The sequence below is a fragment of the Mytilus galloprovincialis genome, chromosome 14, assembly GCF_965363235.1.
Source record: "Mytilus galloprovincialis chromosome 14, xbMytGall1.hap1.1, whole genome shotgun sequence".
NCBI classification, from domain to species: Eukaryota; Metazoa; Mollusca; class Bivalvia; order Mytilida; family Mytilidae; genus Mytilus; species Mytilus galloprovincialis.
The window spans coordinates 16,127,663-16,140,319 of NC_134851.1; the positions used below are offsets into that span (position 1 = coordinate 16,127,663).

General features: G+C 30.5%; 1 protein-coding gene across 1 annotated transcript; it reads right to left on the reverse strand.

The window, feature by feature from the left end:
* Positions 1 to 342: 342 nt before the first annotated feature.
* Positions 343 to 10,936, reverse strand: LOC143058503 (uncharacterized). Its single transcript, XM_076232012.1, has 9 exons — positions 10,914 to 10,936; positions 10,517 to 10,581; positions 8,698 to 8,863; positions 7,788 to 7,870; positions 6,666 to 6,734; positions 5,260 to 5,274; positions 3,530 to 3,547; positions 1,470 to 1,481; positions 343 to 498 (listed from the first exon to the last, which is right to left on the reverse strand). Exons 2-9 carry the CDS (start codon positions 10,569 to 10,571, stop codon positions 362 to 364), a joined length of 555 nt encoding a protein of 184 aa, XP_076088127.1. The 5' UTR covers positions 10,572 to 10,581; positions 10,914 to 10,936; the 3' UTR covers positions 343 to 361.
* Positions 10,937 to 12,657: the final 1,721 nt, after the last annotated feature.

The window sequence follows — 12,657 nt, forward strand, 5'->3', positions numbered from 1 at the left end:
TGTAACTACAATCCCGTTCCCTTTTCACGAATACATATATGACCTACCGATGCAAACTATTTACCGGGTTCGTAATATCATGAGAAGCACAACGGGTGTCACATGCGGAACAGCATCTGCTAACCCTTCTGGAGCACACTAGATCGGCCTCAGTGTTAAATGGGTTCGTGTTGCTTAGTCTTCAGTTTTCTATGTCGTGTATTGTGTACTATTATTTGTGTGTCTGACTTTTCATTTTTAGTCTTTGCGTTGTCAGTTTGTTGACGATCTATGAGTTTGACTCAAATGCAATTTCGTCGAAATTAGAAGGATAAAATGACGATAAGAAGAGTATAAAAAAGATTTATGGATTTCATGTGTTTTAATTGTATGATCTTTTGCATGTTTTACATCTTGAGCATCCTAGTCCATCATCCTCCTGTGGTTCACATCCGGTACATGGTCTGTCATTAGCGTAGTCGGTAATAGGACAGAGTGGCGGTCTGTTACATCCCAATCCTAAAACGTAAAGTTATAAATCAAATACCGAAATTGTGAATGCAACGTTAAATGTTGTATTTTGATTTTTGACTAACATTGATATTCAATTTCCTATCATCAAAAGTCGTACACAATTTTAACTAATAATTTATTCCAATATGTGCTGCAATTTTCATTTTGCCTGTATGGGACATTATTTTTACTGAAGGATAACAATTATACGTTATTTTTATGTTGTACTAGTGTATCAAACTTAAACTTTAATAAGACCACAAAGTGTATTTGATTATCTTAGTGATTGTTATTGTAAGATGTAAAGAACAATAAGAAGTTAAATCTTTTCTCAACATTTGGTTATGAAAACTCTAGTTTGATTTTAATATTGAAGGTTTTTATATTTCACCCTTTTTTAGCATGAACAGATCATGTCGAATTAATTCGTGTCTTAATGATTGTCTGCACAAATATTATGAAATTGAAAACCAGTTTTATGTTTTATCATATGAAGTTCTCAAATCTTAATATAAACAATTTATAGTAGATTTCATTATATGAAAGGATTAAAAAAAAAGTTTAGTAGCCTACATAAGCTGACATAAACGTCCACGTTATTTCATCTTGGAGCATATTTGTCAAAAATACCTTTGTATTGTAATTTTCATTTAAAGTCAACAATGAAAGCAAATGTGAGTATTATTTCGTTCGCAAAACGCTCTTCTTAATTTCACATGATACAGGGTAGTAATGGCTAGAAATTAGAACATTACAATATTGTTTAATTTTAAATTAACTATTACACGTTTGCCTTTTCGCAATAAGTGATAGTGTTAAACATTTGTAATTGGAACGCACAATAACATAGTTACGTTATTGGTATTTTGGTCAAAACACTTATTTTATAGCACTTTTGGTTAAGTTGATGTTGTTTGAATCTTTATTTGAATTTTCATGGCAACATATAATAACTATTATATTAAAAAATAACTTACGTGGTGGTGTTCCTGTTTAAAAGAAAAATAAATGCAAGTTGTTAATGATTACAAAGAAGAAAGTACTGAACAATTTATAACTACTAAAGTCATATGAAACCAGTAAAGGGTGAAAAATAATGATTATCCAATTTTTGAACCAATACATGTATATATCATAAACTTATTCTTCTATACGCGATTTTATCATTTTTCTTCTCTGTCTGTTATGATGTGGAAATATTGCAGATACTACATTGTATTATTTTGAAGCCGAGGTTTACCGATTGTCACCTTATAGTAAACAATAAACAAAGAAGCATGGATATTTATACGGGTTTAAAATGTTCACTTACATAATAGGTTTTTTTTATGACAGATCTATGCGTAATGCGACCCCCAGGTGTTTTTAAGTAGGGTCGTGCTAAGTTAACTTTGCATACGGAAAATATGTCGGCGAATTGCTTTCTGGAAGCAAGCAATTAAAAAAAGTAAACTTCTTAATTAAAGGATTTTCTTCCCAAAAAAGTATATTTACATAAGTTTTACAATGAAAATTATCCATTTAGTTATAAAAAAAAACATATGCATCATTTTCTTTAAATTTGAGATTTCATATGACTTAAAAAAATCTGAAAATTACTATCATCTCTGTTTTATTCAGCATGTCTAGTGATCGTAACAAAATACCGAACTCAAAAGATAAATTTGAAAAAATGCCGACAATTACAATCTAATTACTCAACCGATCGACTGCAAATGTACTGTTTAATTTCAAGAGTATGTACCAGTTGTATCGCATAGTTCTGTTGTAGTGACAAAATAAAATTAGCAACCCAAACACAATTGGTAGATGTGACCAAAAAATTATCAAAGGTACCAGTATTATAATTTAATACGCCAGACGCGCGTTTCGTCTAAATATACCCATCAGTGACACTCAGATTTAATTCGTTATAACGGCAAACAAGTACAAAGTTGAAGAGCATTAAAGACCCAAAATTCCAAAATGTGTGCCAAATACGGCTAAAAGGGTATTTAACAGCAACAATTGTGTAAACATATATAATAAAAAAATAAAAAAAAACATACTAATAAATCACTATTCAGAGTTGAATAAATGACATCAACGGTAATTATATAACCGCCAAAATGAAAATATTTAAAGTTTCCATAAATTATCATTATCATTTGTACATCTAACATATGAATATTTCAATAAAGTCATGCAAAGATTTCATTCCTATTGATGATGGCTTTCTGAAAATTGATATATTTGTTGTCTTGAACGTGAGGAAAAAGAAAACAACTGTTACTTTCATTAAGTGAGATCCTAATCATTTGCAAATCCTCAAGCCTACATCCTTTGTAGTTTTAGAAATATTACCAATTTAAAAAAACATTTTACATATGACCATTTACATTGTAAATGCTGAAAACGTTAGTCTATATCCCACTGCTTTAAATCATAAATCATTAATATCACGTGGTTTTAATCGTTTTTCTGAGTTTTATCGTTTAATTTTGTTATTTTTTGGTATTGACCTACCATTTTGTAGTTTACCTAGGGGTTCGGTATTTTTGTAATACTCTCTTTTCATTCTAATTTTGATTGACAGATATCAAAATGATTACTGTTTCTAATATTTGTTTTACTTATGTTCGTACAATGTGACATTTATATATCATATGTAGATTCCAATAAGTGATATCCTTTATTTGTATTACGTCTAACATATTTCTATACTTTAAAACTTTACCCACCCTTCACACCAAAGGGGAATATCACATAAATAAATAATGTATAAAATAGTCTCTCAAGCATCCACACCAGAACGTCCGAGAAACATTTAATAAAATAGATGAAATTTTGCGACTAACATCGTGTCCATTTTTCGGTTGATAGTTGGTTACTTGAAAACCCTACCACGTCTTCATTTTCAATTAAACGAAATATATCATAAGGAAATTAAGTCATATTGATTTACTCCCTGTAAACTTTTAATTTGTCATTGTTTAACTAGACAAGTTACGTAATATGAAATATGTAAATTTTGTTCCATCAATTAAAATTTACTTACGTAATTTCGCAGCTTGATCTGTGAAAAAAATAAAAGTTCATGTTAAGTAACAAACATATTATTATAATGATTATGTTAGTACATGGTCATAAACAAGCCTCAAGCAAACGTTTTGTATTACAGGTATCTACGTATAAACTTACAAGTACATTTATATGAAAGGGAATTAAAGAAAAGGATATGGCAATTGTGGTGTGATTTTTCTAACAATCATAACGATTTTTGTCAGGTCAAATTAATTGATATTCATGTTATTTTAATAATTTACCTTCGTTCAAGCTTCACAAAAAGTTTACACGACCGATGGTTTACAAATTTTAATAAGATAAAAAAAGGGGGGCGAAAGATACCAGAGGGACATTCAAACTGAAAGATTTAAAAAGAAAAAGAAAAACAGGCAAATAATAGTACACAAGACACAACATAAAAAACTTGAGACTAAGCAACACGACCCTACCAAAATATGGGGGTTATCGCAGGTGCTCAGGAAGGGTAAACCGATCCTGCTTCGTATGTTGCACCCGTCGATTACTAATCTACAATTGTGTGATGCTTTTTCACTTGTTTCAACTTATCGTCATATCTTATAGGAGTACCTCGACGGATGTCAAATGTCGAGCAAGTACAGCTTAACCGTCAGAAGCACCGTAAATAAAGAGGTTAGCTGGATTTCGTTTTGCTACGTCATTGATTTTAAAATTGTATTGTATGAATGGATTTGTCGTTTTGTTGTTCTTGTTTTTTTCCATGGCATTATCAGTTTGCTTTTACTAATAAATTCAAATATCACTTTTGCATACCTTTCGCAGGGCACTTGTATCTTAAAACTTTTTATAAATATGTTTGTCGTAAGATCATTATTGACAATGAACGCATAAAGCATTCTATTACAAACACATTAGATTTTTGTCATCGTTTTAGGTTTATACATAAAATGAAAAAAATCTATTCACAAATTCTAGGTCAATTTTTAAGTAATGTTAATATATAGGTTTTGACACAGTAGAATTTATTTTTTATCATAAAAAAGCAAAAACATATCTATCTGTCTATTATTATCCTACGCCTTGTCTCTTTTTAATTAAACTTTTAGTGTTTCAACTGCTAGAGAAATAATTATTGGGTTTGTTAATTGTTAGTGATTAACATTACACAAGTTATATGCGTATCTTTTTTGACGTGTTGTATTATAGCTGCTATATATGCTGGTATATGTATAAAGTCGTTAGAACAATAACAAATCCATGGCACGACCTGATAGTATTCCGTTTTGTTTTGTAGAGCTGCGTTCTCTAGCTACCAGAAAGGGTAAGGATTTTGTCCAAATAATCCTAACGCATAAATATTGATATAAAAGCAATCTATGCTTGTAATATGATAAAGTTAGCTCATAACTTTAACCATCTAATATCACTCTATGGAATTAAATGATAAAACTGCAACGTTGCACATTAGGTGAACAGTAACTAAAAGGAATGTGAAATTGAGAAAAAAACTTAAACTTTATGTTGGAACGCTTCACATAGCTGGTTATAGATCTCATGTTTTGAGATGATAAATTAACATAAGGTCAAAGATTATTAGAAAATAAATATTTTATGACAAGATCCACTAAAAATGTCAAAAGGTATATCTAAATAACTAATGAATTTCATTGTTGATGACTTGTTATGTTTTCCTACATATTTCTTTACACAATATCAAAATAAAAATAACACATGTATACTTACAATCTTGTCCTTTAGCTGCAAAAAGATAAGAAGAGAATATTACGATTAAAATATGATTATAAATATGCATGTTTATTTTAGATTGTAGAATCTTTAATTTTGCTAGTTTATTTTGCGTTAATTAGTTGACTTAAAATCCTTAACGTATTTAGCTACATTTTAATTAGTATTGCAAAACAACGCTATTTCAATTCTATTTTTGAATAACCAGATGATGTTAGCGCATGCATATTTTTTCACTCCCAGGTACAAGTCTCTGAAATTGCAATTAGACAAATGAAGTCTAACAATATTAATGACATCAATAATTACTATTACTGACGTATCATATAGTTTAAGGATGCACTTAGGTGAGGTAAGGTAAAAATTAAGAAATTAAGAAATTAAAATTGATACTATAAGCTGGTAGAGCATCAATTAAGGATAAAGATAAGCTAAAAATATTGATAGGTCATGGACCTCCTTTTCGAGATAATTGAGATTTAAAATATGGCGGGAAAAGTCTGACTCGGACTTTTACCTTATATTTGCATTGATATTATTGGGTCTCAAAACAAAAGAAAGAAAATCAAGAATCTTCTAAAATTTTTATAAATGATTTTTAATGAGCTATTAAGTCTTATATGAAAAAAATAGATGGGTGTTATGGGGCAAAATATTTTATATTGTATTGTATGGAAAACACCAAGGAGTCCAAACAATTTACACCATTCCCAAAACCTCACCTAAGTACATCCTTAAATGGAGTACATATCCGTATAATTTAATTTTGGATGTAACGCGTCTTCTGATTGGCTGGCGTTATTTTGTTTTGAGCCCATAGACATAATTAAGTCATGTGACCGTGACGTCATCAACGTTTTTTCATGGTTTTATACGGTTTAAAATAGAGTTTAGAATTAAATTATAATAACTGACTGTAACATTTTTTCTGTCTATTCGAAATAACATAAAAAATGTGGTGCACACTGTTAAATAACCCGCTACGCACATTATTCAGTGTGCACCAAATTTTTTATGTTATTTCTTCATAGACAGAAAAAATATAGTAATTCCTTAAATAATAATCAAATTTACAATAGCCCAATACAAGACACACTGGTCTCATCTAGAAAATACAATAAATAGAAAAAAGTAAAAACAATAAGTTTAATAATTTCTTGCTTCCGTAGAACTCGAGTGACAGTCATTTTTGATACCAAGAAGGCAAAATACAGTAAGATCTTCCGTTAAATGATAAATTTTAGTTACCCTTCCTAATGATTTTTTTTAGATAAAATGACAGAACTATGCAAATGTCAATTTAGACCTCTATCGATGCTGATGAAATAATGAAAAACAGATGACGGTTGTAATTTTTTATTCAGCCACCATACACGCGTATTCAATGTTACAAAAATACATACCGACAAATAAAGCTGATGTAAATGTTCCTGAACAAACATCACAAATAGATGGTTCTCTTAAAAATGTTCCTGTAAGTAAAAGTTTAAGAGTTAATTTGTTTTCCATCATACATCAATCCATAACAATAACATAGCTATTAAACTAAGAGTTCCAAATTTTAAAGTTAAAATCAAGTGTTAATTACACAGACGCCACCACGAGTTGGTTGGCCATTATGGATTATCTTTCTCACAGATGCTATTGAATATGTTCCTTATGGTGTAATTACACTTCCGTTCCCTTTTCACGAATGTGACCTACTGAATAAGACTATTTTTCCGCGTTTGTAATGACATGAGCAACACGACTGGTTCCCCTTCCGGAGCAACTGAGATCACCCCCAGCTTTTTCTTAGTCTTTATTTTTGTATGTTATGTTTGCAGGTGTACTACATTTATTACAATCATTTTATTATCATTCTTCTTTTTTCTTCATAGCGATGTCAGTTTATTTTCTATCTATGAGCATTCATGCCACGTCTTCTTTTTGTGTGTAATGTTGGCGGAGAGTTGCCTCTTCTGCAATCATATTACACACCTCCAAATAGAGGTACGAAAGCATGAATTCTTAAGCCGATACATATTATAATTGTTCTATTGATATTATTCCTAATTTCGGTAGTGATTAACAGAAACCATCACGAGATGTATCACTGACGACATGTTTTACTTCTGGTAACAAACATTTGTCGTCTGTTTATGAAATCTAAGATGGCGAATGTTGGCTGGCTGATGATACATGCATAACTGTAGAAGCTAAATCTGTCAAACAAACTGTTGTTGTTCTATTTAGAGTTTATTGCAATTATTTCAATGTTTTAAGTATTTCGTAAAATGTGACTTGGTTATACATGTTAAAATCGCAATAATTTAAATTTACATTTTGAATGTATTTATATGCAAATCAAACAGGAATTTTTGTGTCAATGTCGCAAAAATTAAAATCGCATTTCATTCTAAAAATAAATGTTCGCAATAAGTTTCGAATTCACAGTACGCGATTGCTAAATACTATTTTTTTTACCGTGTTTCTTGACTTCTTAATTGATCTTGTATATATTTTTATTGATAACAATGACTTACTGTAAGGTGTAACATACACAAATATTATTCGGGCAGTACGGTCATAGAGGGTGTGTTTTACACATCTGTATCTATTACCATTCCTGAAAAATAAATTATCCAATTAAATAGTATACAAAAAAGCGGACAATAAGAATTTGTAGAGCATTATTTTAATATCAGTGTGATGTTAATAAGTAAATCAATTCATAGATGACTCTATGAACCAATTTGTCAAACAAGTTAAAAAGTAAAAAAAAAAATGCAAATAATACGAAAAAACAGGTTAACTATTGATCTCTTTCAGGTAAATTTTATCAATATAGAACATCCCCTCTCTGTTAAAAAATTCAGGAAATAAAATATGGCATGAAAAAAAAAAATAACCGGAAATTTATTTTACTCATGTTGTCGTTAGCAACAATAAAATTGAGAACGAAAGTGAGGAATTAATCATAGAAACAACCCGACCAAAGACCAGATAACAGCCGATGGCAACCAATTGGTCTTAAATGCAGCGAGAAAATCCCGAACCCGGCGGTGGGTCTTAGCTAACCTGTAAATACATTTTTTGACAGGAATTAGTATGTCCCTAACTTGAGCACAATAAAATGGGAAAGAGTACTAGAAGTATTACACTGTTATTTTGCTCTTGTCATAAATCCGGAGCCCGTGGCCTTTTTTAGTCTTGTATGATTATTAATTTTGTTTATTGTGTATATTTCGGAGTTTAGTATGACGTCCAGTATTACTGAACTAGTACATATTTTTGTTTAGGGGCCAACTGAAGCATGCCTCCGAGTGCGGTAGTTTCTTGTTGCATTTTAAACCCATTGGTGGCCTTCGGCTGTTGTCTGCTCTTTAGTCGGGTGTTTGTCTCTTTGCCACATTCTCCATTTCAAGTTTCAATTGCATGTGCACATTTTCTTACCTGACTACAAGAAAGGCTCCAAGTCTTGCATAACATTCTCTTAATTCTTCTCCATTATTAACTGATAAAATTGATGTATTGGTACATGAAAATGTGTATGTATTTGTTTCATCGACAAATTCGCCTCTGTTGACTCGAGAACATGGATGGCTACACAATGCATTTACTGAAAACAGAATTGTTAGTATGTTTATTTGGATTCGTATTTAGATACCTGTGAAACAACTCAAATGTACTGCTTTTGCCTCATCATTTCATTACTTATTATTTCATGAATCTTCTCCTAAGTTTTAACAGAATACCCAAGTGACAGCAAATGCCTATCAAATAAATTCTTTAAAAAAGCAGAATCAGGAACATTTCCGGAATAAGAGTTTAGTTAGAGAACAATTAGGAGACCGGGCAATGAGATGACTATCAACCAGATAACGAGGATGGAAGAAACTAAATACTAGCTAGGGCCATCACACGTCCTTCAAAAATGAGTATGCCTAAATCAATGCAGAAAGCCAAAAAGTACCCATCAAAAAAATACGTTGAACAATTCAAACGAAAGAAGTTAGGGCTTATATAGTTAAAAGAACGAAACATAATCACATCAAGGAAAAAAGTCTTCCTCAGACTCATCAGTGGCATAAAAAGTAAAAACATTGAAAGGTCAATTCAAATATAGGATTTAAAACCAAATATTTCAGTAAAACTACTTTGTTAGGAACGTAACACGAACACATCTAACAACAAGACATAAAGCACAAAATGTCGTACAAAGAGTACTCACAGCTACTGAGAGCTAGATTAATGGCAGTTATAACAAATAAATAAGTGATGTTCTCTCTGATGATAAGACATATCGTAGGGAAAAAGATTTTCTACAGAATTCAGATTAAAACGTGTTGGTTTTTTTTTTAACAAATTTACAAATTGTCGATAAGTTTACATGGACCGTCTTTAAAATATTGAGCTTTGTAAATAACATAGCTTAAAATCCCATTTTTAAGATAAGGAAATGCATATACCATATAGGAATATGACAGTTGTTTTCCATTTGTTTGATGTGTTTGGGCTTTGGATTTTGCTATTGAGGTGGTACGCAACACTTTCACTAAAATTAATTTGGCTCGTTTAATTTTCATAAAATTTTGGCTAAGTATTTATTCTGACCCTTTTACAAAAATATAAAAATTTCAAAAATTTTGAACCAACCATTTTATCAGAAAAATTACACTGGTTATATAGCAGTTTGACAAACACCAATTTAGATCACTGAGAAGCTTAATATTTCCTTTACAACGCAACGTTATTAAAACGTTTCGCTGACTTTACAGAGTTATCTCCCTGTAGTGTTAGGTACCACCTTAACTTGGTTAAAGGACTTTGAATTTCCTTGGAGTTCGGTATATTTGTTAGTTTACTTCTTAATCAAAGAATGTGATACTCTGGTTGTACATATACGTTTCTTTAAAAATATTTTATTCAACCATTTCCAGATGGCTTTTTTAATTAATAATACGTTATGTTACTGTAGTTAGAGAACATGAAAAATATTAGTTGAGGAAAGGATACAAAAGTTGATGGATTCGTGAAGTGTAGTCAGCTTATACATATCGGATACCTTTAATTCTTAGAGGAGGTATTAAGCTAACATGCGGAAATGCGTCTGTCTATAACTTGATTATCTCTGAATAGCACGACATCAACAATCAACAGGAGGTAATAGGTTTTTTTGAAATGTTATTTAGACAAAGAAGGTTTGATTTTTGCTGGGACAGACGAGGAGTCATGTAAAATCCTTGATATTTCAACTCTATAAAGAACTTACCTGCTACGAGAACGAATAAAAAAATAAATACACTGAAGACTGCCTTTACGAACATGATCACAGATCTGGAGAAAAATAAAACACATATAAATGATTATGTTTCACAAAAATTGCCGTACAAAGAATTGAAATAATGAAAATCCATTCAATTTATATGTCGATGTGAACAGTGACAAATATATTCATTCTATAACACACTATCACAATAAATTCATAAAAAGTTAAAATTGAAAATAATGTCAACGGCGTTAAAAAGCTATTTGTTATTTGAAAACGTATGTGCATTTGCCTTAACGTAATTTAAGCTTTTCTTATCCTTTGCAGAAACTTAATTCAAATTCGAGAGTCGCAAATAAAACACGTGTGTCGTATCACCTGTAAACTGAAATTCACAAACCTGTGTGTATGTTTATTTGTGGTATGAATATATTGTTATAGACATCATATTTATATGTTTTTCGTTAACCACATTATAAGTTTAGGTGCTTTTTGGTCGTATTCACCGAAGCATTTAATTAACATACGTCATCATACAGAATTGTTTTTCCCAAAATTAATGATAAAAATGTAAGTCAGATATTTATAGATAGTTAACGAGCTAATCTATTAAAATGTTATGTATCCTTTATCTTTCAATACTGATAAAATATATTTGTTTTTGTAATTATTTATTATGGCTGACTTAAGTTGTGCGCTTCCTCTTATTCTCTTCATGTTTAAAAGGGTTTAGTGAATTCTTACCCGACATATTGAATTCATAAACAGACGAACATTGTTGTATCTCTTTTTTAAATAACATACACTTAAAAAGATTTATGTTAGTCATTTGTTTAACTTATGAATCAAATAGAAAGAATGTATCGTATTATATCAAATAATTTACCAAATTAGGATTTGTCTTTTTTCCATTTTTTTTTTATAAAAGTGAGAAAGATCAGATAATACAACTCACCTTACAGAAGATATGGGACGTTAATATAACTAGTTTGTTTTGTAGAAAGACAAACGAGAACAGTGACCCCATTATCCTTGTATTGTTATAACATCACCCATGTAGTAAAAACCAGTACGGTTAATGAAAATAACCGTATTAATATAAATATGGTTGAACGTTCGCATCTTTATATTAATAAGAATTTATGAGGCCAATTAGACAATTCTCCATCCAAGTTATAATGTAATTAATGTTACCAATTATAGCTTAAAGTACGACCTTCAGCTCAGAGCCTAGGCTCACTCCGAACACGAAGCTATAAAAGGCTTCAAAATGACTAGTGTTAAAAATTCAAACAAGAAAACGACAACCATTGAAATTTTATCTGAGAAAGCTTGACCATAGCATCTGATTAATTTATCTATGACCAATACTGATATAACATATGATGTTCTTATCCTTTCAGTTTGTTTTTGTGTTTGTGTATATTTGTTTTTGTGTATATTTGTTTTTGTGTATGTTTGGGATGGAAAAATAAATTGTTTGATTTTAGATTTCTTGAAAGAATGTTTTGTTCAGAATTGTTATTGAAAACTTCTTTTCGCATTTCGTCAATTGAAAAGCCAATGCCCCCATGAAATTAACGGTCGGTTACTACTTGCAAATTATCTTTTAATATGTAAATACCTTTTGCCTATGATCTGAATATTATTATCATTTTTTTTATCTTCCACAGTATTGTAGTTTCAAAAGATATCGTTTAGACATTTGGTATGTGATATCGTAACTATGTAATAGTTTTTACGTCTTTAAAACTGTTTATTCGAATACTTTTCTTTGTAGTTGGTACTTTTCCAAACACTGTTCATTTTTTGCAGACTACTTGTTTGGAACCGTAAAAGATAACTAGAAATTTATTTTACAAAATTGCTAGCTATATCCAAAGATGTGGATAATATCTTGGCCCATAGGTATCCAGAGAATTCACGAGAGACTGTTTTCCCCTTATGTATTTGAAATTACTAATATGCATTTGTAACTGGTAAACTAATCGTGACAGACACTTAGAGTCTTTTGATTTCAGCTCATTGGTTCACGAAAAATAAAATAAAGTCAATGACAACGATCAAGTTTATGTTATTTTTCGATGAATTGTTATCGTCAAATTGTCGTAGCACAGAAATATTGATCGGAAGGTAACGTTGAA